The 26,846-nt window shown below is 42.8% G+C and overlaps 1 protein-coding gene across 3 annotated transcripts in view; it reads left to right on the top strand.

The window, feature by feature from the left end:
- Window positions 1–26,846, top strand: part of LOC140470650 (Fc receptor-like protein 5) — a 97,040-nt gene that overhangs the window by 48,656 nt on the left and 21,538 nt on the right. For 2 of the 3 annotated variants that reach the window (XM_072566684.1, XM_072566683.1), the window contains 4 exons: window positions 2,238–2,267; window positions 5,945–6,220; window positions 10,031–10,318; window positions 16,276–16,542. In XM_072566684.1, the coding sequence (XP_072422785.1) occupies window positions 2,238–2,267; window positions 5,945–6,220; window positions 10,031–10,318; window positions 16,276–16,542 (861 nt within the window). Of the gene's footprint in view, window positions 1–2,237; window positions 2,268–5,944; window positions 6,221–10,030; window positions 10,319–16,275; window positions 16,547–21,119; window positions 21,413–26,846 lie in introns of all 3 variants that reach the window. The other variant, XM_072566685.1, reaches the window with a different exon arrangement.

Genomic DNA, 26,846 nt, shown 5'->3' with positions numbered 1-26,846 from the left:
TGGGGATAGACAATGGGATCTGAATGGAGAGATAATTGTCTAGATTTGAAAGGAACCAAGTGAAATGAAGACAAAATGGGCAATGTGGGAGTGGCATGGTGGCTCAATGGCTAGCACTGCTGCCTTATAGCACCAGGGACACGGGTTCGATTCCACCTTCGGGCAACTGTCTGTGTGGAGTTTGCACATTCTGCCCATGTCTGTGTGGGTTTCCTCCCAGTGCTCCAGTTCCCTTCCAAAATCCAAAGATGTGTAGATTAAGTTGAATTGACCAAGGGGAATTACCCTTAGTGTCCAGGCATGTGTAGTCTAGGTAGGTTCGCCATGACAAGTGCAGGGTTAGGTTAGGGAGATGAGTCTGTGTGTGATGCTTTTTGGAAGGTTGGTGTGGGCTCATTGGGCTGAATGAACTATTTCCACATTGTAACGATTCTATGGATATGGCTTTGAGATACAGGATCAGCTGTGGCCCTACTCAATAGTGCAGCAAGCTTGAGGGTCCGAATGGATACTTTGAACATAATCACATTAGTAATTGATGTGTCTTGTTAATGCATTCACAGGATGTCGGCATTGCTGGTTGGGCCCAGCATTAGTTGCAGATTTTTATAAATTCAGCATTCACTCTCTGCTCATACTGGGAATTAAATGCAGGTCCTGAGAACATCTCTCACCCTGTGTGTCTCTCTGAATCTGTTTGTGTTCCCCTCTCTCTCTGTCCCATTTCACTTCTCCATCTCTCCATCTTCTCATCTCTCTCTTTCTCTTCCCCCCTTCCATTTCTTCTCCCACATTCACTCTCTCTTTACCCATTCTCTCTCTTTTGTCTTCCTTTCTAAAATCTGTCTATCCCTATCTCTCGCATTCTTTGTCACTGTCTTTTTCTCTCTTACTCTGTAAACACTCTACAGCCATCTCTATCTGAACAATATATCACTGTCTCTCGTGTTTTTCTTTCTCTCCCTCTCTTTCACACACACTCTTTTGTCATACTCTCTCTACCCAACAGCTCTCTCTCTCCTCCTTCCTCTTACTTAATCTCCCTATCTCTCGCTGACACACCATTCTCCCCCATCTCACTATCTCCCTCCCTCACTCTCTCTTCCCTCTATCTTGTTTTTCCACCTCTCTGTCCCATTTCACTCACTCTCGCCCCTTCGTCCCTCTTGCAGTGTATCTATCTATCCCCCCACCCTTCTTTCTTTCTCTTCCTCCTTCTTTCTCTCTCTCCCTCTCCGTGTTTCCCTGTTATTGCCCTTGCTTCTCTCTTTATTTACCCCTCTTCTGTCTCTGTCTCTCTCCCTTTCTCCATCTCCCTCACTCTGCATTCCTTGATGTTTATCCCTTCCATCTCTCTATCTGTTTCCCTCTCTCCACCTCTCACTCAAGTATATAAGCACACTTTCCCTCTCACACACACACCCCTCTCTCTCTCAGGGATAAGCGGGTACTGCAGATGGTTGAGATTCGAGTCAAGATTAGAGTGGTGCTGGACAGGCAGCATCTGAGGAGCAGAAAAATCAACATTTCGGGCAAAAGCCCTTCATCAGGAATCAACTCCTTTCTCTCTCCCACAAACAGATTCCTCTCTCTCTCATACACATACACATACACAGACTTCCCTGTCTCTTATACACAGACACCCCCCTCTCTTTCTCTCTCTCACTCTCACTCTCTCACACAAATACACACATGCGCGCTCTTACAGGCACATGACCTCACTCCCTTATGTACACTGCTTCACACAGGCATACACTCTCACTCTGAAAATGTGTTGCTGGAAAAGCGCAGCAGGTCAGGCAGCATCCAAGGAACAGGAGAATCGACGTTTCGGGCATCAGCCGGCTGATGCCCGAAACGTCGATTCTCCTGTTCCTTGGATGCTGCCTGACCTGCTGCGCTTTTCCAGCAACACATTTTCAGCTCTGATCTCCAGCATCTGCAGTCCTCACTTTCTCCTATACACTCTCACTCTGTCTCATTCTCTCATGCACACACACTCATACACTGTTTCTCACACACACAAAAATGCACATGTGACCTCAACAAATGAGTCTGATTATGTATCACCACTGAGCAAATTAAAGCAAGGGCCTTCATGTCAAAGCATAGGATCACAGTAGGCCATTCGGCCTTTCGATTCTGCTCTGCCATTTGATGAGGTCGTGGCTGATCTGATCATCCTCAATTCCACTTTCCATAAAACTTATTGATTGTGTCTAATTGTGTATTTTCAGAGCAAGTGATGATTCTACAAATACGAGAAGGTATGTTAAGATCCAGTGTGCCTTCCTTTCATGTTGAAGGACCCCACAGTGTCTGCACTAGCGTCAGCGTTTACATTATGGAAAACAAAGTCTTCCAGGTTTGGGAGATCTGAAACAAACACAAAGTGTTAGATAATCTCAGCAGGTCTGGCAGCATCTGTGCACTGAGAGGGAGAGAGAAAAACACAGTTAACATTTTGTGTCCATCACACTCCTGACTTAGAGTCATTGAGCTGTACAGCACAGAAACAGACCCTTCGGTTCAACTCGTCCACACTGACCATAGAACATAAAACATCACAGCGTAGCAGAGGCCCTTCAACCCTCGAGGTTGCACCGACCTGCGGAGCGACTCTTAAGCCCACATATCCTACACTATTCCATTTTCATCCATATGGTTATGCAATCACCATTTAAATACCCTTAAAGTTGGTGACACTGCTACTGTTGCAGGCAGTGCATTCCATGCCCCATACTACTCTGAATAAAGAAACTGCCTCTGACATCTGTCCCTACATCTATCATCACTCAGTTTGAAGCTATGCCCCCTCGTGTTAGCCATCGTCATCTGAGGAAAAAGGCCCTCACTGTCCACCCTGTCTAACCCTCTGATTAACTTTTATGCGTCAATTAAGCTATTTTTCAACCTATTTCTCTCCAATGAAAACAGTCTCAAGTCCCTCAGCCTTTCCCCAGGAGACCTGACCTCCATATCAGGGAACCTTCCAAAACTTCCACATCCTTCCTATAATGCGGTTACCAGAACTGAACACAATACTCCAGGTGCGGCCACTCCAGAAGTTTGTACAACTGCAGCATGACCTCATGGCTCCAAAATTTGATCCCTCTACTAACACACCGAATGCCTTCTTAATGACCCTATCAACCTGGGTGACAACTTTCAGGAATCTATGAACATGGAAACCAAGATCTCTCTGCTTATTCACACTATCAAGAATCTTACCATTAACCCTGTACTCTTTATTCCTGTTGCTACTTCCAAAGTGAATCACCTCACATTCTTCTGCATTAAACTCTATTTGCCACCTTTAAGCCCAGCTCTACACCTTATCTATTCCCCTCTGTAACTGCAACATCATTCAGTACTATCCACAACTCCACTGACCTTAATGGCATCCTCAAATTTACTAACTCATCCTTCTATGCCCTGACCCCAGGTCATTTATAAAAATGACAAACAGCAGTCGTCCCAAAGCCTATTCTTGCAGTACAGCACTAGTAACTGAACTCCAGGATGAACATTTCCCATCAAACACCACCCCCATCTTCTTTCAGGTAACCAGTTTCTGATCCAATCTGGTAAGTTATCTTTACTGCCATGCCTCTGTGTTTTGTACAATAGTCCACCGTGGAGAAGCTTATCAAATGCCTTACTGAAATGCATATCCACCATAATCAACCACTTTATCCTCATCCATCTCTTTGGTCATCTTCTCAAAGAACTCAATAAGGTATGGGAGGCACGACCTACCCTTCACAAAACCACGTTGACTACCCCTTATCAATGTATTGCTCTCCAGATGAATATAACTCATAATTCTTATAATCTTTTCCAAAATTTTACACAAAACCGATGAAAGGCTCACTGGTCTATAATTACCAGGCTTGTCTCTACTCCCCTTCTTGAACAAGAGGACAACATTTGCTACCCTCTAGATATCCTAAATTAATCTATCCCATTTGCCACAACTAGGCCAATATCCTTCTAAACCCGTGCTATTCATAAACCCATCCAGATGCCTTGTGATCTTGCAATTGTACCTATCTTCACCACTTCCTCTGGCAGCTTATTCCATACGTACACCACACTCTGCATGAAAAAGGTCCCCCTTAGGTCCCTTTTAAATCTTTTCCCTGTCACTTTAAACCTATGCCATCTTGTTTTGTACCCCCAGAACCTGGGGATAATACCTTGACTCTTCACACTCTCTATGCTCCTCATGATTTTATGAACAACTGTCATGTCACCCTTCGGCCTTCAACATTCCAAGGAAAATAGTCCCAGCTCATTCAATCTCACACCCTCCAGCCCTGGCAAGATCCTTGTTAATCTTTTCTCAAACTTCACAACATCTTGCGGTATTCTCAATGTGTCTGAACACATGTCCTGTATAACCATGACATAACCTCCTAACTCCTTTACCATTTACCATTAAAGGCAAGTGTACCAAATACCTTCTTCACCTTGTCCCCCACCTGCAATGCTATCTTCAATGAACTACGAACCTGCATTCCAAGGTCTCTTTGTCTGACAACACTCCCAGACCCTGCTATCACGTGTGTAAGTCCTGCCCTAATTTGCATTATGAAAAAGCAACACCTCACATTTATCTAAATTGAACTCCAACTGCCACTCTTCAGCCTATCTGATCAAGGTCCCGTTGTACTTTGAGACAACTTCCTTCACTGCCACTTTGCTATCAACTGTTGTTGTCTGCAATTTTATTAACCAAACCTCCTATATTCACATCCAAATTATTTAAATAAGGAAAAGCAGTGGATGCAGCACTGATCCTTGTGGCACCCTGCTGATCTCAAGCCTTCTCTCTGAAAAGCAACCCATCACCTTCAGTCTCCTACCTTTCTGCCAATTGAGTGTCCAATGGCTAGCTCTCCCTATATTCCATGTGATCTAACCTTACTCAACAGTCTATTATGGAGAACCTCGTCAAACACCTTGCTGAAGTCCAAATAGACAACATCCACCACTCTACCTTTATCAATCTTTGTTTTCTCTCTTCTCCAATACTTCAATCAAGATATTGTGATACGATTTTCCCCGCACAAAACCATGCTGCCTGCCACTGCACCTTGTTGATAGTGGGACAGGCTGTGGGGAGTCCAAAGGTGAGTTACTCACTGCAGGTTTCCCTGCCTCTGACCTGCTCTTGTAGCTATTGTATTTACATGGTGAGTCTAATCCAGTTCCTGGTCAATGGCATACCCAGGATATTAATCATGGGGGGATTCAGTAATGATATTAATATTGAAAGTCAAGGGCCGTTGGTTAGATTCTCTCTTGACGGTCATCCCCACGATGTTGATAATGGGTGATTCAGTGATGCTAACACCATTAAGGGGACGATGATTAGATTTGCTTTTAATGATAGCAACCCAAATGTTATTGTGGAGTGGGGAGGATGGGGGGCAATGGTTACGATCTCTCAACATAGCCTCCAGAATGTTGATAATGGGGAAAATGAAGGGGATGATGGTTAAATTATCCCTCAATAGTAACCCCAGCATGTTGATAGTGGGGACTTTAGTGATAATAACACAATAGAACACCAAAGGGAGACGATTCAATTCTCTCTCAATAGTAAACCTCCCCCTCCCCCACTCCCAATACTGATAGTCTAATGGATTCAATCATGGTAATATCTTTGAAAGTGAAGGGCTGGTGAGATTCTCTCTCACTGGTAACCCCTAGATATTGATATTGAGGCAATTCAGAGATGGTAACACCATTGAATGTCAAGGGGTGATGGTTCGATTCTCTCTTATTGGAGATAGTCGTTGTCTGGAATTTGTGAGTTGGGAATGTTACTTATCACTCATCAGCCTAAGCCAACTTGAGTTGTCTGAGTGGCAAGCTACTGCAGCAAGCAAATTTCAGTGCTTCCCATTGTGGCTGTGTATGTTTTTCTATGGATTAGGTTCCTCAGTAGAGACTGGAGCACCTGTACTAACGATGGAGCCAATGTGGGACAGATTCTTAACGGGCGACCGGATCATTCTTAGTTGCAATGCTGGTCGGGAGCTTCGGTCGACGACCTATAACTGGATCATAAAGGAAACTATCAAAGAGTTCAGGGAGAAGACTTACATCATTGAGGCTGCTACAAAGGAGGATGATGGGGAGTACAGATGCCAATATTCCACATCGGCACATAAAACACCCTACAGCAACAGCATTCTCGTGAGAGTATCCTGTGAGTTGGAGTGTGTTTCTAATAATTCCCAAAGATAGACAGGGGTAGGAATAATTAGGATATTGGCCTTCTCATGGGTTAGCATCAGTGCAGCTATGAAGCGCAAAGGTTTGCGGGTCTTCACTAAATCGATTGACGGTGCCTTCCACACCCCCACATCCCACCCCCAAACTTTCTCAGGCATTGCTGCCACATTGTGAGCCACATGCCCTTGTACTGGGCAGCTTGCCCAGTTGAAAGTTGGAGGCAATTGGATCTGGAAAGAGAAAGGGAAGGGCTAAGAACAGGCAGCTGTCTCCCAGAAGGACTCTTCTGATGATGGGAAGTGGGTGGGTGGCATGGTTTCGACAGATACCATCTCATGTGCAGATCTCACTGAGCCTGGATCACTGTTACCCAGCGGCTCTCATAGGAAAGTGGGGGGATTCAAACTCACCCTTTTGGTTGTCACCCTGGTCCATTTGATTGCTATTCTGTGATATGACCGGTACATATGATCCTGCCTCTTAAGTTCATATGTAGTTCGTTATTAAAGCCGTTAAAACGGGGAACGGGTTGGAGACTATCCCATTGAATGACAGAGCTCTCTCGAAGGGCCGAATGTTCTACTCCTCCTATTTTTGATATTTCTATCATCATCACCCAACTCTTGAAGCCTTCAAATTAACAGGCTCCTTCTTTCCATTTCTGTCTTTTCAATGTCATGTTTCATCCACGAGTCTGTTTGTGTGACAGTCTCGCTATTTCGAGGGCGTGAGTGTTTTATTATATATTTTACACCTTTGAGAATTTTACGTTTCTATATCAAACTGTCCTGACTTGGAGGCTTCACAAATTAAAAGAAAACAAGAAGAAAACATCCTGCTGGTGCACTCCCAGAGGGAAAATGATCTGAACTGAAACAATCTCTTGAGAAAACCAGAGAAAACCAGCTCCGTTTATGAACCAAATTCCTGGTTATTTCCCAATTTAAGTCAAAACAAAGCTCACGGTTTAATGCAGATACCGTGTCTGTTATAGACTGAAAAGCATCATACTCCATTAAAGCCCGAGCGCTGAAGTTTCTCATCCATGGAACCTTAGGTAAAAACAATGACTGCAGATGCTGGAAAGCAGAGTCAAGATTAGAGTGGTGCTGGAAAAGCACACCCGTAAACCACTTCTGTGCTCCCCCAAACCCCACCCCATTCCCCCATTACGTTGTTATAACATGGTGCCAACAAGTGTACACAGTACTCCAGCTGAGGTCTAACTGGTGTCTTGTACATATTCAAAATCACCGCCCTGCTGGCAGACTCTACAACTCTATTAATAAAGCCAAAGGCATTGTGTATTTTATTAACTGCTCTCCCCTTGTCGTTCCACCTTCACTGATTTGTGGACATGTACCCCAGCTCCCTCTGCCCCTACACCCCTCTGTAGAATTGTATCCCCCTACTTTGTATTATTGTTCAATGTTCTTCCCATCAAAGTGCCGCACCTCACACTTCTCTTTACATTGAATCGCATCTGCCACCACTCTGCCCATGCCACCAACTTGTCAATGTCCTATTGGATTTCCACACTATTTCTCCTTACAGTTTACGATTCTCCTGGGATTTTATGCAATCTGCAAATTTGGAAATGCTCCCCCTGCACAACAAGATCCAGATCATCAATTATACATGTCGGGGAAAGAGGAACCACTACTTCAACTACAACCCTACCTCTGGCCCTAAAACGTCATCGGGTCAGTGGGCTGAGGAGTGGGAGAAGGAGTTTAATTTGGATAAATGTGCAGTGTTACATTTTGGTAAAACAAACAAAGGCAGAGCTTCTACAATTAAAAGGGCCTTAGGTAGTGTAGTTGAATAGAGAGGCTTAGGATTCAGGAGCACAATTCTTTCAAATTTGCGTCACAGGTAGACAGGATGGTTAAGGTGGCATTTAGCATGTCTGTCTTCATTGCTCAGACCTTTGAATATAGGAATTGGATGTCATGTTGAGATTGTAGAGTATGCTGGTGAGGCCTCTTCTGGAGTTCTGTGTCCAGTTCCGGCTGCCCTGTTAAAGGAAAACTATTATTACGCAGAAGGATGTTCAGAAAAGATGTATCAGGATGTTGCTGGGAATGGAGGGTTTGAGTTATAAAAATATGTTGGATTGGCTGGAGTACATGAGGTCGAAGGGCGGTCTTAATAAAGGTTTTCAAAATCATGAGGGGATGGCAGGAATCTTTCCCGAGGGTGGGGGTTTCAAGACTAGTGTGCATATTTTTAAAAAAAGTGGAGAGAGATATAAGAAGGACAAGAAGGACAATTGATTTTACACAGTGCGGTTCATATGTGGAATGAACTTCCAGAGGAAGTGATGGATGTGGGTACAGTTGTAAGTTTGAAAAACATTTCGCTAAATGCATGAATTTTAAAAAAAATGTTTGCAGGGATATGAGCCATGCTCAGGCAAATGTGGCTAGTTTAGTTTGGGATTATGATCAGCATGGACTTGTTGGACCGAAGTGTCCATTTCTGTGTTGTATGAACCTATGAGGTGACGACTCTATGACGCTGAGTCTGATGCATTCTTTTAATTGTTTTGTAACCCCCTTCCTGCCCACTTGACAGTTTCTCTTCCACGGTCAATGCAGGGCATTAGGAAATGGTTCCCCTTTCCAAACATTAACAGCACAGAAAGAATAGTTGATCTCAGCAGTATCTGTTCTGTACATAGCAGGCACTGACTGCTGTATCAGCAGAGCAGTGACTTGTGACACTTGCATTCTCAAATTCTTGAGATGTGGGATCAGGATTAGGCCTTTAGCCCATTGCATCTACTCCAGTATTCAATGATATCGCAATCCGTCTGATCATCTACAACTCTACGCTCCCCAGTCACCCTCAATTCTCCTTCCCAATTAAAATTTTCAGCCGTGGATACACTCAATGATCCAGCTTCAACAGCCCTGTGCGCAAAGAATTCCACAGACTCAATACCCACGGACAGAAGGAATTCCTTCTCATCTCCAACTTCACTGGGTGCCCACCACACCCCCTTATTCTGAGGCAATGCCCCTCTTGTCTCAGACTCTCCCACACAAGGGGAAACACCCTCTTCTGCATCAAAGCTGTAAAAACCTTGAAGAATATTCACCTCTCTTTCTTGTAAACTCCAATGAGGACAGGCCCAACGCACTCAATTTCTCCCTCATTAGACAGTCCCTCCCTACCCAGCTCAGCTGAGTGAACCTTCTGTGGACTGCCTCCAATGTTGGCCTAACCTCCCTTAGATAGGGGGCCCAAACTGTTCACTGGATCCTAGCTGTAGTCTGACTAATGTGTTTGCTGTATAGCTTGAGTAAAACTTCCCACCTTTGATAGCCCATTTCCTTTGAAATAAAAACAATTTGTGTTCCCTGTAACCCACTGTATTTGCATGCTAGCTTTTTTAGTGATTCACAAACAAGGACTCCTCAAATCCCTCTGATCCATAGCTTTCTGCAGTCTTTCTCCATTTAAACAATACCCAGCTCCTCGATCTTTCCTGTCAATGGGATGCACTGCTCCTGAGAATTACCAATTACTTTTTCCTGTATTTTGGATAGTGGGCTGAAATGGGGAAAAGACACTGCGAAAGCAAAACTCGGTGCCCCTTTTGGAAATGTGTTTTATAATCATAAGTGGAAGGGTTGGTTACACAGCTGCTTGGAAAGTCATGTTGGATAATGAGCTGGAGTCAGGGACTTGTGTACAGACTTTGCTGGCAGCAAACAGCTGTTTGGTCTGGTTGGTTCTTAAGCCCTGTTATTAATTCAAGTCATTTCTTTCTTGACAGCTCCTGATTCGCTTATGAGTATTGAATCTGAGCCAGAAGCTTTGTGGTATGCACAGACATTGAAGTTGAGTTGTAAATTCAAGTTCCATATGCAAAATGAATTCATTTACACGTTTTATCGGGAAGGCTCTGTTGTGGCTGAGATCCGGACAAGAAATAAAAGTGTTTGTTTTGAAAAGGAACGGGTTACATTTGAGGATACAGGACGGTATCGATGCCAAATGCAGTTTGTTAATCATCCCAAAGGTCCTGTATACACGTCAGCTTACAAACATGTGGATGTGCAAGGTATGTTTCACTTTAGAATATAAGGGTTAGGAGCAGAACGAGGCCATTCAGTCCCTCCAAAACCTGCTTCCCCCATTCTGTACAACTGTGGCTGATCATATCTGAGCCTCACCTCCACCTCCCTGACCCCACTCTCTTTAACCGGTCATGTTGACTTGAAACGATGGCCAATGTTGAACCCTCAACATGTCCCTGACATGCCCAATTCCGAAGTCAGGCTGACTGGTCTATAATTCCAAATGAATGTAGTCTATATGGACTTTAGTGAGGCCTTTGACAAGTTCCTGCACGGCAGACTAGTCACAAAGGTTATGATCCAGGGAGAGTAAGCCTTCTTGGATTCAAATTGGCTCAGTTCGAGGAAGCAGAGAGTAGTGTTTGAAGGTTGTTTCTCAGACTGGAGGCCTGTGACTTGTGGTATGCCATAGGATTCAGTGCTGGGACATGTTGTATTTGTTATTTACATAAATGATCTGGCTGTAGGTGTATAAGGCATGATTAATAAGTTGGTGGATGATACAAAATTAGAGGTACGGTTGACAGCAAGAAAGGTTATCAACAATTACAGAGGGATCTTGATCAGATGGGGAAGTAGCCTGAAGATTGGCACAATCAAAAATCCTTCTGCCTCCTCCTCAAAGTTAATAAGTGTTCTGGCATCCCCCACAACCTCTGGGGAGGGCGGAGTGGTGAATCTCTACAGATTCACGCCTCCCTTCCCTGACTCCCAACTTTCAGAAAAGGGATCCCTCCTGATATCTGCTTTCAGTCTGCTTAGCCCCTTGTCCTGAAATAATGACCTTTCCTTCTAGATTGTCTCACAGGAGGAAACATCCTCTCTCCAGTTTCTTTGTCGACCCCACCCCACCCTTTTGCATCTTATATCCCATAATTGGACCTCCTCTCAATCTTCTATACTACAGAGAGTATAGGCCGAAACCAGTTAATCTCTCCACATAAGACAAACCCTTGGAATTGATTGAGGGGATTTCCGCTGAACTGCCTCCAATGCAATTATATCCCTCCTCAAGAAAGTGGACCAAACCACCACACAGTTCTCCGGATGCGAAGACCTAAGGCCTTGTACAGTTGCAGCAACATTTCCCTACTCAATTACACCATTCTTTCAGCAATTGCCAACTGCCTTCCTTGCTGTAATTTGAGTCATGCACAAGGACACCCAGATTCCTCCGCACCGAATCACTCTGAAGTTTCTGTCCTATTTGAATAATAAGTTGCATTTCTACTCCTTTGACCACAATGGGCAACCCTAATTATACCTGCATCAAATGTCAAATTTTGTGACTATTACCTAACCTATTCTGTCCTATTTATAAATGTCTTATGTCTACCTTGCAACTTGGTTTCCCAACTATTTTAGCACTATCTGCAAATTTGCCTGGAGTAACTTCTATCCCTTTGTCCAAATCTTGAATACAGATTCTAACTAGTTGGAGACAAAGGCTTATCCCTGTGAGTTGCACTCATTATATCCCACTCGAACAGAAAAAGATCCATTTATCCTGACTCTGTTCACTGTTGGCTAGCCAATCCGCTGTCTAAACTAATGTTATTCCCTGAATTTGATGTGAATATTATTTTGAAAGTTTGTCGCATGATTTGATTGATTTAATTCCCATCAAATTTAGAGAGAAATGTATTTCAGCAGCTGAAAGGATGACACTGAGTGATTGGTATTATTAAAGCAGTAATAATCTGAGTGGTTAATTCTAGCTGATAACAGCATGGTGCTGGCTCTGATATCAATGGCTGGCTGTAATGCTTATGGTTTTACCCATCACCCATCTCCCTGATACTCCCAATTCCGATGTGAGGCTGGCTGGCCTATAATGCCCAATGGATGTTGTCTTCATGGATTTTAACAAGGTCCTCACACGGCAGACTAGTCACAAAGGTTAGGTCACCTGGGATCCAGGGAAACCTCACTAATTGGACTCAAATTGCGCTGAATTCTAGGAAGCAGAGAGTGATGGTTGAAGGTTTTTACATGGACTGGAAGTCTGCGACTAGTGGTACGCCACAGGGGTCGGAGCTAGGACCTTTGTTATTTGTTATTTACATAAATGGGAGAAAGTGAGGACTGCGGATGCTGGAGATCAGAGCTGAAAAACGTGTTGCTGGAAAAGCGCAGCAGGTCAGGCAGCATCAAAGGAGCAGGAGAATCGATGTTTCAGGCATAAGCCCTTCTTCAGAAGCCTGCTCCTTTAAGCTGCCTGACCTACTGTGCTTTTCCAACAACACATTTTTCAGCTATTTACATAAATGGTCTGAATGTGAAAGTACAAGGCATGATTAGTAAACTGGTGGATATTACAAAATTAGAAGGTATTAATGATAGCAAGGAAGAGGTTATCAACAATTACTGAGGGATCTTGATCAGATGGGGAAGCGGGCTGAGGATTGGAAAATGCAATTCAATACAGATAAGTGTGAGCTGTCACACTTTAGAAAGTCAAACCAAAATATTAATATAAAGGTTCGGAGACGTGAGTGGAACAGAGGATTCTAGGAGTGCAAACATATACTTTGTTGAAGGCAGCATAATCGGGTGACAAGTTGGTTAAGAAGGCATTTAGCATGCTGTCCTTCATCGGTCAAGGCATTGAACATAAGAGATGGGACTTTATGTTGCTGTTGCATAAGTGGTTGGTGAGGCTGTAATTGTAGTATTGTGTACAGTTTTGAGCACCCTGTTATAAGGAAACATAGTTAAACTGGAAAGAGTGCAAAGATGATTGAAAAGGATGTTGCCAGGACGAGTAGGTTTGGGTTAGAGGAAGAAGTTGTCCAGGATAGGATTTTATTCCTTGGAACGTGGGAGAATGAAGTATATAAACCATCAGGTGCACAGACAGGATGAATGCAAATAGTCTTTTTTTCCCCAGGAATAGGGAAATGAAAAAAAGAGGTTTAAGGTGAGAGGGGAAAGATTTAAGAAGGACCTGAGGAGCAATGTTTTCACACAGACTATGGTGCGTATATGGAATGGACTGGTAGAGAAAATGGTTGAGGCAGGTACAATAGTAACATTTTTAAAAAGATATTTGGATAGGTACATGGATGGGAAGGGTTTAGAGGGATGTGGACCAAATGAGGGCAATTGTAACTAGCTTAGTGGGAACCATAGTTGGTATGGATCAGTTTGGACCGAAGGGCCTGTTTCCCTGCTGTATTACTGGATGATCCTACCTCTCTTTTTAAATAGTAAGGTTGCATCATCAACCGTTTAATATGCAGGCACTCTCCCAGCATCTGTAGGATTCCTCAAACACGGTCGCCAATGTATCAATTCTAAGGCCACTTCCTTAACCTATATGGTCAGGCGCTGTGGATCAATTTCCGTTTTTACCCATCAATTTCCCCAGCAATATATTGTTACTTCTTCTATCCCACCAACCTCTGTGTTTCCCATCATTTCTAGTACAGTTTTCACACCATCCTATGTTATGAAGTTTGAAGGCATGTACTGTACCTTTAAGAGAGGGAATGTTGTTTTGAACTGAGATATTACAGAGCTGAAAATGTGTTGCTGGAAAAGCGCTGCAGGTCAGGCAGCATCCAAGGAACAGGAGAATCGGCGTTTCGGGCATAAGCCCTTCCTCAGAAAGGCTTATGCCCGAAACGTCGATTCTCCTGTTCCTTGGATGCTGCCTGACCTGCTGCGCTTTTCCAGCAACACATTTTCAGCTCTGATCTCCAGCATCTGCAGTCCTCACTTTCTCCTGAGAGATTACAGACCCCTGTATCTGACTGGATGGCAGTCCCAGAGAATACTGGAAAATTGAAAATATGTAACATTTAGCTGTGAAATGGATACTTGAGGTATTGTTTTGACAATAATTCAAATTTAATCAATCAGTTTAAATGATAGCATGGGATACTAAAACCAAATTGTGTTTGAACTTAATGTTTTTCCAACATTGACCAAATGAGAAGATCCAAAATTGGGTGATATAAGAATGAAGACATTTTGAAAACTGGTTGGAGAGAAACTGCCATAGAGATAGAAAATATCAGAAAATTAACTGCCCTTCCAACATCGTGCTCTTAAAGAAATCAGAAAAAAACTCTATCAATGGTACCTTTTCATGTAACGTTTATTTGCAGTGAAAAGAAAGAAGACGACCCAGAGAGATCAGCAGCAGGAAAACTGAAGACAGCAGGGAAGACAGAGACTGTGTGGTCTTGAGATTAAACTAATGTAATGTTTAATAAGTGTGTTAATGGAACAACATATTTTTATTGCATTTGGAGACAGATAATAAGTAGTTATGAACAGGGACTTGGATTTGTAAATAGTTGTTTAGTATTCACTATTAGAGTTAGGAAAATAAGTTATTGGTTTTCTTTAAATAGTAGAAATTAGGAGTTCTCTGTCACACACTCACATTTTAACAGATTGTGAGCTGAGGTGAGCTTCTCTGGGTGTATGTTTTTAATTAATAGAGGATTTTGTTGGGTCAGAGGGCCTTTTCCATGCTGTATTACTGTATGACTCTACTTCCCTTTTTAAATAGTAAGGTTACATTAGCAACCGTCTAATCTGTATGAACTGCCCCAGAATCTGTTGGATCCTTGAACACTATCACCAATGCAACCATAAATTCTATGGCCACTTCCTTAACCATTCTGCGATGTAGATTGTCGGGCCCTGAGAATCGATCTCCCTTCAATCTCATCAATTTCCCTAGCAATATTCATTTATTTCCTCCCGCTCAACAACTTCTGCGTTCCCCATCATTTCCAGCACATTTTTCATCTCCTCCTATATGAAGACAAAAATGATGTATAAATGCAGTTCATCAGCCATTTTTTGTTCCTCATTGTAAATTCTCTTGTTTCTGAGTGAAATTCCGAATGATTAATTTTCAGCAATACTTTTCTCTTAAAATATTTGCAGTCAGTTTTTATGTTCCCAGCAAGCCTACACCAATACTCTAGTTTCCTCTTCTCACGCAATCTTTTGGTCCCCCTTCGGTGACTTCTGAACTGTTCCTCATCCTCAAGGCTACTCTTTCTTTTCTTGCTAATTTGAAATCCTTTTTGTTTTTGCATCTGAAATATCCCCTGTAAGCCATAGTTTGGCCACTGTTTCCGTTTCACTTAAATCAAGTTGGAATAAATAATTTTAGTAGCTGACCCATTCGCTCTTTGAATGCTCACCACTGCTTACCCACTCTCATTCTTTTCAGTAACATTTCCCAATCCATCATAGCGTACTCACGCCAAATACTACCATAGTTTATCTTATTAACATTCAGAAACCTAGTCTCAGAATCTCACTCTCCAATCTAACAAAAAATTCTATCATGCTATGAATGTTTATCCCAAGGGACCTCTCACAACTGCACAACCTATCATTCCAACAAAAAGCAATCTAAATAGACAAGCATATCGACGTACATGGAATAGTGTAGGTTAGATGGGCTTCAGATTGGTATGACAGGTCAGCGCAACATCGAGGGCCGAAGGGCCTGTACTGTGCTGTTATGTTCTATGAAAATACATAAAGCTGTTCAGTCTATATCCATGCTTTCAAACTGGTTTTAGATGGAATGTTGTCAGAAATACCTGTGAGTTAATGATTAACATCAAATGCAGAGATGAAAATGCATCAGTTAATTGCTGCTGCAATAAGTCGACAGTCAAGTCACCCTTTAATTACTTATGTATAGTACATGACACGGACCCAGCTAGCTCAGAGCTGGCTCCTAAATCCCTGCCACCACTGTTTACATCTTTCAGCCAGGACTCTCTGATTTGATGAGGTTAACAGCCCCAAGCGGGGAACTCATATTCTATATGTTCCACCCGGCTGACATCGTCACACTCACTCCAATTGTGAAGCAGATATCCAAACAACAGACATTGAAAATGATTAATCAAAATCTCATGGTTTACATCACAAAACATTTTAACCTTTCTGTCAATTTCAGAAAGTCCAGTGATATTACAGGTGAATCCCAGGCTGCAGAGAGCCGGTGATTCCATCACGCTGAGTTGTTCCTGTGCCCAGGATCACCTGTGTGGGAGAGGACAAATTTCCTTCTACAGAAACGAAACCATCATAAGCTCTGATTCTGTGTCTCACAATATCTATCACATCCAACAAGCGACACTAATGGATTCAGGATGGTACTGCTGCATGGTTTTCCAGAACCTTTCGACATTCATGTCCCTCCGGGTGGAAGTCACTGTCCAGAGTGAGTAAACCGAGTGGCCGTAGTGTGGTGGGAGGTGTGAGGGGAAGGCTAACATGGGATGGAAACTATGGTTCACGAGGGCTGATCTGGCTAAATGGAAATGGTGTCTTTTGTTTCTAGTCTTAAAACAGATTAGGACAATTTGCATGAGTTTGAACTCAAGGTGGAACAAATTGGCATTGGTAATGGAAGAGATGGGACATATTAGTTGACCCAAAGGTTGCATACCAGTCCAAGACTATTCGTCATAATAGGTTTCTCAGGTTGACTGATATCTTCATGTCATCTTTTATTGCAGTTGGAATAGTCCCAGTTTTACTCTCCAAATTTAGCTGCTGGGGATGAGGGTGAATTTCATGAGGAGTGTTCTATAATTGATAGATCGCCAAAATTCATCTCTGCTGTGATCCCGGGACCAGTTTCTAACTGGAGATCATTTGGCTGTGAGGGGCCTCTCACCGTGAAATTTGGCCCAACTCTCTGCAAGCGTTTGGCAAATGGATGGCGCATGTAACTTGACTGTTTTCACAAAGATGTTGCGGTGGGAGTACACCATTCAGCCCATAGAATCTGCGCTGCTGTGAAATGGGAGCATTTCTGATCTAATCATCCTCAACCCCCCACCCCACCCAAATGCTCACCCACCCAACACCATTGATTCCCCTTCCTGATTAAAAATCTCATTATCTCCGCTTGAATATACTCAGTGAACCAGGCTCAACACCTCTGAGCAGGAAAGAATCCCACTGATTAGCTCCCTCACAGAAAATAAATTCCTCCCCATTTCCATCTTCAACGAGCAACCTCATTTATTCTGATACAATGCTCCTCTGGTCCTAGACTCTCCCACACAAGGGGAAACAATTTCTCTCTGTCTCCCTTTTCAAGTCCTTCTAAGGTCACCTCTCATTCTTCTTAACTCCAATCAGGACAGACCTGACCTACTCAACCTTTTCCTCATCAGACAGTCCCTCCATATCCGGGATCAATCCTCTCTGCACTGCCTCTCTTCCCAGACTATATTTTCTCAGATACAGGGACCCAGAACTGTTCAATGTATTCCAAATTGGATAAATATTGGATAAAGTGTGGTGTTGAATTTTGGTAAGGCAAATCAGGACAGAATTTATGCACTTAGTGGTAGCATCCAGGGGAATATTGCCTCACAAAGAGACCGAGGGGTGCAGGTTCACAAGTCCTTGAAAGTGAAGTTGCAGGCGGACAGGATAGTGAAGAAGGTGGTGTTTGGTACACTTACATACACTTGCTGAGCGCATTGAGTGTAAGAATTGGGATGCAATGTTCTCACTATACAGGACATTAGTTAGGCCATTTTCTTTTTGTAATACTGCATTCAATTCTGGTCTTCTTGCTGTAGGAGAGATGTTAAGTTTGAAAGGTTTTGGAAAAAGATATACAAGGATCTTGCCAGGGTTGAAGGGTTTGAGGAATAGGGAAATGCTGAATAGGCTGGGGCTATTTTCCCTGGATCAGCTAAGAATGAGTTTCGTAAAATATGGAATTTTATAAAAAACATGAGTGGCATGGGTAGGGTGAATAGAAAAGGTCTTTTCTCCAAGGGTAGGGGAATCCAAACTTAGAGGGAATAGAATTAAGGTGAAATGAGACAGATTTAAAAGGGGCCTAAGGGGAATTTTGTTTTCACACAGAGCATGTTGCATGTACGGAATGAGCTGCCAGAGGGAATGGTAGGGACAGGTTAATTTACAACATTTAAAAGGCATCTGGATGGATACATGGATGGGAAAGGTTTAGAGGGATATGATCCAAGTGCTGGCAAATAGGATCAGATTCATTTCGGGTATCTGGTCGGCCTGGTTGAGTTTGATTGAAGTATTTGTTTCTGTGCTGTTCATCTCTGATTCTATTCTTCAGTTCCATTCCACATGCCTCAGGTACAGAAGCAGTCTGCGTCAAAATGTAGCAAGATCTGGATAATACCTAGACCGGTGTTGACAAGTGGCAAGTAACATCTGCACCACGCAAACACCATCTGCAATAAGAAAGATTCTAACCATTGCCTCTTGATGTTCAATAGGGTTACCATCACTGAGTCCCTTCACCATCAACATTCTGGGGGTAACCATTGAGAGAGAGAATCTAACCATCAGCCCCTTGACCATTCTGTAATACTATTATTGAGTCTCCCCACAACCAAATTCCTGGGTATTCTTATTGACCAAAAACCAAGCTGGACTTGCCATTTCAATAATCCCCACTTGCCTGGATGCAGCTCTGATAACCCTGAGAAGCTCAACACCATCCAGGACAATGTAGCTCCCACTTGATTGGCACCACATCCACAAACATCCATTCCCTCCATCAGCAATGCTCAGTCTCAGCAATGTGTGCCATCTGCAAAATTCACCAAAGTTCCTCAGAAAGAATTTCCAAACCCATGACCACTTCCATCTGGAAGGGCAAGGGCAGGAGATACATGGGAACACCACCCCCTAGAATTTTACCCTCCGATCCACTCAACATCCTGACTTAGAAATATATCAGTTGTTCCTTGAGTGTTGCTAGGTCGACATCCTGAAATTACCTCCCAAAGGTCATGGGGGCCTACCTAAAGCACATTGACTGCAACTGGAGACTAGGGTGATTAATGCAGGGCACAGCCAGTCGCACACACCTCTGTAGGTAGAAAATAAAGTAGTGTTAGTAAGGGTCAAAGAGTTCAAGTGAGGTTTATTAGGAATTAGTTAAGTGTATTACTGTTAGCTGGAGTTTTTGGTGCTAGTAAGGTTGATCAACCATTGTTACCTTTCTTCTGTAAGGACAAAAATAAAGTTACTATAATGTTGCACCTCCCCCACATAGACTCCACATTCTCGAGCATAGTGTCCTGTCTGCCCGCAGTGGTAGCACCACATGGCTGCCACATGTTCCCCTGCTGTGTCTTTCTATCTCTCCCTGTTGCTGGGTTCCTTTGATAACAATTACCTCCTCTTGCTTCAAACTCCATACTGGATTGAGACTCAGGAAAGAAGTATTTTCCCTTCTTTCCCTGTTTTATTTCTGTTTAGTTCATGTGCTTCATTCCTCCACATCAGAGACCTTCCCCTCAGAACCCACACCTCATTGTGGGTTGGCTCTGAAGGACTGAAGTTCACACGTCTTCCTGCTCTTTTCAGTGACATGTGAAATTAGAGTCCATGTCCAATTTATTAAATCAGCCTCAGGTAACACATCCCTGTTTAAATCCCCATACACTCACGATAAATATCTATGTGAATGATTGGTGGGCTGGAGGCTGTTCTCTCTTCTTTTGACTGCACTAGTTTAGCCCGTCAATGGGGTCTCGTTTATTGTACCCAACTGCTGTGAGAATCACTTCTTTCATGGTGGCTTGGGATCATTCCCCTACGTCCAGAGACTGCAGTTGCAGATCGTACTGACTGGCTCAAACACATTACGATGAGTTTTATCTTGTCTTTCTCTCTCATCTAAGCCATGCAAAGCTTTCTGTTGCCTGACTACAGACAATACATGTGGATGTGCAGATGGCTCGAATTCTGAAATCTTTTTAGCAAATCCCGCTAATTACAAGACTGTAAATGGGTTAGTGTATGTTAACACTGGGGCATCGGTGTCCTTGACCTATCTTTCAGTGTAATCATGTTCACTACAGCAGGGGCTGTCTCCAGGGGTACTAAACAGGTTGGATCCTCTGGGAAGGCTAGTGGAGAACCACAATTCTCTGTTCACATGGCATACTGCTGCACATCTTGCCTGAACTTGAATTCCCAACCAATTTACTTGAATTCCCAACCATTTTTATTAGATTCTCTAAGATGTGGAAACAGGCCCTTCGGCCCAACTAGTCCACACCGACCCTCTGAAGAGTAACCCACTCAAACCCATTTCCCCCTAACTAATGCACCTAACTCTACGGGTAATTTATTATGACCAATTCACCTAACCTGCACATCTTTGGACTGTGGGAGGAAACCGGAGCACCCGGAGGAAACCCACGCAGACACAGGGAGAACGTGCAAACTCCACACAGACAGTGTCCCGAGGCTGGAATCGAACCTGGGACCCTGGTGCTGTGAGGGAGCAGTGCATGTGTGATTTTGTCCTCTTAATTCAGTCACAGGAAAAAATGAGGGAATATTAGGTTCCATGGGTTCAATTTTGCAACAACAAAGTAACTTGTTCTCGAGTCCCACCAGAGCCGCCAATTTCTTGCGTCTGCCACACAGTGCAGTTTGACTCTTATGTTCAGCAAAGAACTGCAGGTCGACTCATAACATTAATAAGAAATGACCTTTTATCGATTTCAACACAGCTAATACTATAATAACAATACACTACAAACTAATAATTAATGCTGTCAGTTTAATTAACTATCTGAAATCTTTAACTATGAATGTACATATACCACCACACTAGATATTAGTCTTCATCCACATGGCAATGATCATTTGGTCGTCTTCTTCTGGTGGCCCAAGGGTCATCTTCTTTTCATGTTTCTTTGTCTTGAGCTACCGCTCCTGAGGGTTGTGTTGTGGTGATAATAATACCTGGAAGTGTTCTTAGCTCTTTGGGAGGGTCCCAGTGAGCTGCCCATCCATCAACTCAGATCTGAAGGGCTCCACTATATCCGTTGGTGACCGCTTTACCATCCAGTGTACCTCAGAAAGAGGGACGCTGCCTATAAACCTCTTGCTGTACCGTCATCACCACGAGCTCCTGGGTAACACAACAGTCATTGACTCCAGGACAGCCACTTTCCATATTACCGTGGCATCTGAGGGGGAGGGTGCCGTGTACTCCTGTGGTGCTGAAAATACTGTTACCCGTGTTGTCAACTGTGGTGAGCCACTCACCCTCACTTTGTCAGGTATGGATCAAAATGGAAGAAGTCATCAGTTGTAAATTGCAATGTTGTCGGAGGGGACACTCATCTTAGTTAACTTGCAGACAAAAGGCGGGGAACCGACTCAGTAGTTCAATCAACAAACCCTTCTTTATTTAACCTTTCAGATAGCAACACTCAACATAAAACGTATTCATATCTTACCTCATCTGATTTTACTTAAAGTATGAACTTTTAAAATGTGTTTTGGCTGTAATGCAATTACTCATCAACATATTAAGCATTTTTTCTAAAGAGAGATTTTCTGATAATGTGGGCTTGCACAAGAACCTGTATTTGCGAATGTTGGTCTCCATAGCTCCTCATGAGAAGTCCTTTGCTCCCCTCATTTTATCTCAAAGAGTGCTCCTCCTTCCAGAATTTCCCTGGTGGTCAGCCAATGAATTGGTCAAATCCTGACCACATTGTTTCAACTCAGCTGAAGATCTTTTACTAAGTCACACAGAATGGAATCAGGGCTTTTGGCCCAACTAAGCCATGTTGGCCAGATTTTCCAAACTAAATTTGTCCTGTTTGTCTGCCTCTCAACCTGTCCTATTCCTGTACCTTTCGAAATGTTTTTTTTAAAAATGTTGTAACTGTACCTGCATCTACCACCTCCTCTGGTAGCTCATGCATCATCGTCCAAGCGAAAAAGTTACTCCTCACAGACCTTTTAAATCATTCCCTCTCAGCATAAACTATACCCTCTATTTTAGGAGTCCCCCACTGGGGATAAACACCTTTCGTATTCACCCTGTCTATGCCCCTGATGTTGGTTCACCCCTCAACCTCCTACACTACAGGGAAAAGAGTCCCAGCCTCTCTTGATAGTTCAAACCCTCCAATCTCAGTAATATCCATGCAAATCTTTTCTGCATTCTTTACAATTTAATGACAACCTTCCTACAGGAGGGCGACCAATTCTGTACACAGTACATCAAAAGTTGCCTCATCAATGTCATGTATAAGCGCAACATAATGTCTCAACCCCTACACTTTCGACTACCACATTCTCCCTGTGTCTGTGTGGGTTTCCTTTGGGTGCTCCTGTTTCTTCCCATAGTCCAAAAATGTGCAGGTCAGGTGAATCGGCCATGCTAAATTGCCCATAGTGTTAGGTGCATTAATCAGAGAGAAATGGGTCTAGGTGGGTTATTCTTTATAGGACCGGTGTGGACTTGGGCCTGTTTCCAAACCGTAGGGAATCTAATTATCTCCTGATTGTCCCCAGCTTTAATTTAAACCATCCACTTGTTGAAACTTTTCCTTCTTTTGAAAATGAAGCATCCAGTCTTCATAGTCTATATCATGGAAATGAGTGACTTGCGCCATTCTAAACCGGATCCCATCCCAGGAACTATTGTTATGTTAATGAAGCATGCCTCTAACTGCAAGACCAAACTGGCCAAATTTGCTCAGTATGTCCAAGTGTGATATGGATGTAAATGGCGTAAAATTCTCGGAATACCCTATATATGAATGGCTTGTGTTACAAGACTGAAACATGTGCCTATCTGTCTGATAGAGGTGACGAACAATTGAACAATAATCAAGAAGCTCAATTACCTTTATTTAACCCTATGCTTTTGCAATGTTTTCTGTCTGGAGTCACTGACATGATCCAGACCAACAGAACAAACCAGTCCAGGAATTTCCAGTCGCAAAGATCCAGTGGATGTACTGTACCTGGACTTTCAGAAAGCTTTTGATAAAGTCCCACACAAGAGGTTAGTGAGTAAAATTAGGGCGCACGGGATTGGGGGCAAAGTACTAGATTGGATAGAGAATTGGTTGGCTAATAGGAAACAAAGGGTAGTGATTAACGGCTCCATTTCGAAATGGCAGGCAGTGACCAGTGGGGTACCGCAGGGATCCGTGCTGGGACCGCAGCTTTTTACAATATATGTAAATGATATAGAAGATGGTATCAGCAATAACATTAGCAAATTTGCTGATGACACAAAGCTAGGTGGTAGGGTGAAATGTGATGAGGATGTTAGGGGATTACAGGGTGACCTGGACAAGTTAGGTGAGTGGGCAGATGCATGGCAGATGCAGTTTAATGTGGATAAATGTCTGGTTATCCACTTTGGTGGCAAGAACAGGAAGGCAGATTACTACCTCAATGGTATCAAATTAGGTAAAGGGGCTGTTCAGAGAGATCTGGGTGTTCTTGTCCACCAGTCAATGAAGGCAAGCATGCAGGTACAGCAGGTCGTGAAGAAGGCTAATAGCATGCTGGCCTTCATAACAAGAGTATAGAAGCAAAGAGGTGCTTCTGCAGCTGTACAGGGCCCTGGTGAGACCACACCTGGAGTACTGTGTACAGTTCTGGTCTCCAAATTTGAGGAAAGACATTCTGGCTATTGAGGGAGTGCAGCGTAGGTTCACGAGGTCAATTCCTGGAATGGCAGGATTGCCTTACACGGAAAGACTGAAGCGACTGGGCTTGTATACCCTTGAGTTTAGAAGACTGAGAGGGGATCTGATTGAAACGTATAGGCTTATGAAAGGACTGGACACTCTGGCAGGAGGGAACATATTTCCGTTGATGGGGGAGTGCCGAACCAGAGGACACAACTTAAAAATACGGGGTAGACCATTTAGGACAGAGATGAGGAGAAACTACTTCACCCAGAGAGTGGTGGCTGTGTGGAATGCTCTGCCCCAGAGGGCAGTGGAGGCCCAGTCTCTGGATTCTTTTAAGAAAGAATTGGATAGAGCTCTTAAAGATAGTGGAGTCAAGGGGTATGGAGATAAGGCTGGAACAGGATACTAATTAGGAATGATCAGCCATGATCATATTGAATGGCGGTGCAGGCTCGAAGGGCAGAATGGCCTACTCCTGCATCTATTGTAAAATAAAAAAAAATAAAAAAAATAAATGAGGTGAGTGATGGTTTTCTATTGGGATGGCCAGAACCGGACTTAACCATGATGCAAGTTACAGGTAAAACAAATTATATTCAGCGTCCGCACGATCTCAAATGCCATATGCCAGCCCTGATAGGGTTGATTGGAACCAGGATACCCACTGGGGGCAGAACTTACCTCATGTACTTACCCGATGACCACTGCCGGATAACCTTTTCCCGAAGGGATCCTGAAAATAGGGACAGGCAGGCCCCAGCATTTCACCTTTGAGACTGGCAACAAGACATTAAAAAAACAGGGACAAATGCCTTGCCCTTGCTTTAACTGTTGAAATGTGTCCAATGGGGAGTAATGTGTCTTTAATGTTACCTCGGAGCTGATGTTGGAAATGGACAGGCTTTCATCCTATCAAAAGGAAAATCTACTAATATACACTGGCTCTTCATTGTGCTTTTAATATGATCCACAATTTTGGAGCCTTATAGGAACATTGAAGATTTTTAACCCCCGAGGGGGCAGCGTTTTAGTAATGCTATTTTGTTCAATCAATCTGAAGATTATCAAGATGTTTGGCTTATACTGATGAAACTGATGCTGTTTCTAAAGTAATGGGTAAGTATATGCATCTGCCAAGCAGGCAGCCTTATGCTCCAAATTTCTGATCCCATTGGGTTCCTAGCAAAACCCGGTTAGGCACAGTATGCCAGACCTGGTAAGATGCAAAAATCATGGGGGAAATGAGACTGTCTGTTCAGTGCCAATTCACAACGTAGAGGTGGATTTCTCTATTGCTTACTGACTGTAATCATACGGGTTTAATGTTTGGATTGTTCTCAATATTGTTTTTGAAATTTGGAAGTAATTTGCAATTTTCCATTTTTGAATTAATTACAGGCACTTTATACTATAGTATACTACTGACTGAATTATCAAGGGATTTGATTTCATATATGGACACTAAGCCTAAATGTCTTTGCTTTGTGGATGGAGCTTATAAGAATACACACTGGTTGATTTAATTTATTTTTGGATAGGGCTGTTAGATCTAAGAGACTGTATACCAACATTGCCACGAAGATGTCCTTGCTTGCCAAAAGACTGAATGTTGCCAAGAATGACTTTTGCAGTGGTCAACTGCTTAAAAAAAACATTTCATTTACAGAACAAGTCTAAATGGTCTTTACCTTGTAAAGGTGTTGTGTGCCAGTTTGATTACATTTGTACTATAGGCATTCCTGGTAAGCCTGGTCTCCTTTCAGATAGATCACGTAGTAAAAAAGACAAAGGGGGGATGTTTCTAGAAACCTGTAATAACATTTTGGGAGAGGATGAAGTAATTTGTTATGCCCTTACTTCAGCAAGAGATTCCCTTACCCCTTTTATCCTTCCAAATACTAACATGCTTTCAGAATAGTACTAAAGCATTTACAGGACGTAATATCTTTTTAGTTATTACCTATCCCCATCTGCTACTTGTTTATGGACTTCCTCCAATAAATTCACAATATCCTATCCAAATTGCGACAAAGGTAAGGGATGGGGGTGCGCTTATGTAAGAGTGCCTAAAATTATTCCCAGCACTATGATTAAATGTAGTAGTCGTCATTGCTTTTCTGAAGGACCTCGCATCTCTTAACGAAAAATGTATCCATATTACCACTGGAATTCTAACTCTATGTGGAGAGAGTATCAACACCACCTTCATTAACATATCCCTAACGGCACTAATATTTTCCAAATTATTGGATACATAGAACAATTTTGGGATGTTGACCATGTTTCTTATCAAGAAACTCACCTTATTAGATTAGATGATTTTCACCCTCAGCACCCAGGGCCAAATTATGTAATGATAGATTACCCACATACCCCAGGAAATCACAAAGATAGGCCCGCTTCTTACTGGGTAGGTCCTCTATTAACTATGCTAAACCTGGATATTATTTTTTCATTTATAATAAGGCAACTAACTGCCTTGTTCTAAATAGAGCAAGTATTCCTTGTGCCGTAGCTGTAGGAACACTATTTCCAACTCCTGTTCCCTGACCAGTTTCCTGGCAACAAAATCATAATTCCCCTTTTAAACATACAGTTTCTCCTGACTTCTGTACAGAATGGTAGAATCCAAAGGCTATATCGAGAAGTAAAACACACTCATTGACATATGCAGCTCTTAGTGTTCTTTCATTAGGAGAGCCCTTAGGAATTATTAGTCATCAAGACCATAATTATCTCATTTGTGGACTCACAATTTTGTGAAATGAGACAACTGCTTCCTTAGTAGAAATGAGGGACGTGCTTTCAGAATTGCGCCTATTTGCCCAAAAAAACCGATTACATACTTGCGAAGGAAGGTGGATTTTGCACTATAGTTAAAGGAAAAAGCATTATGGGGGTCACTGATCTTATCAAAAACATTACCTGACATGTTGATAATATTCGCACTTTTGTCAACCGAATGAATAAAAGGTGCAGGATGGGGAAATTGGGATTTTGGCTCATGGTACAACTGGCTAATTAATATGGCTATGTATGGTGCTAC

The sequence above is a fragment of the Chiloscyllium punctatum genome, chromosome 52 (genome assembly GCF_047496795.1).
Source record: "Chiloscyllium punctatum isolate Juve2018m chromosome 52, sChiPun1.3, whole genome shotgun sequence".
Taxonomy (NCBI): domain Eukaryota; kingdom Metazoa; phylum Chordata; class Chondrichthyes; order Orectolobiformes; family Hemiscylliidae; genus Chiloscyllium; species Chiloscyllium punctatum.
This window is presented reverse-complemented; position numbering and strand designations above follow the sequence as displayed.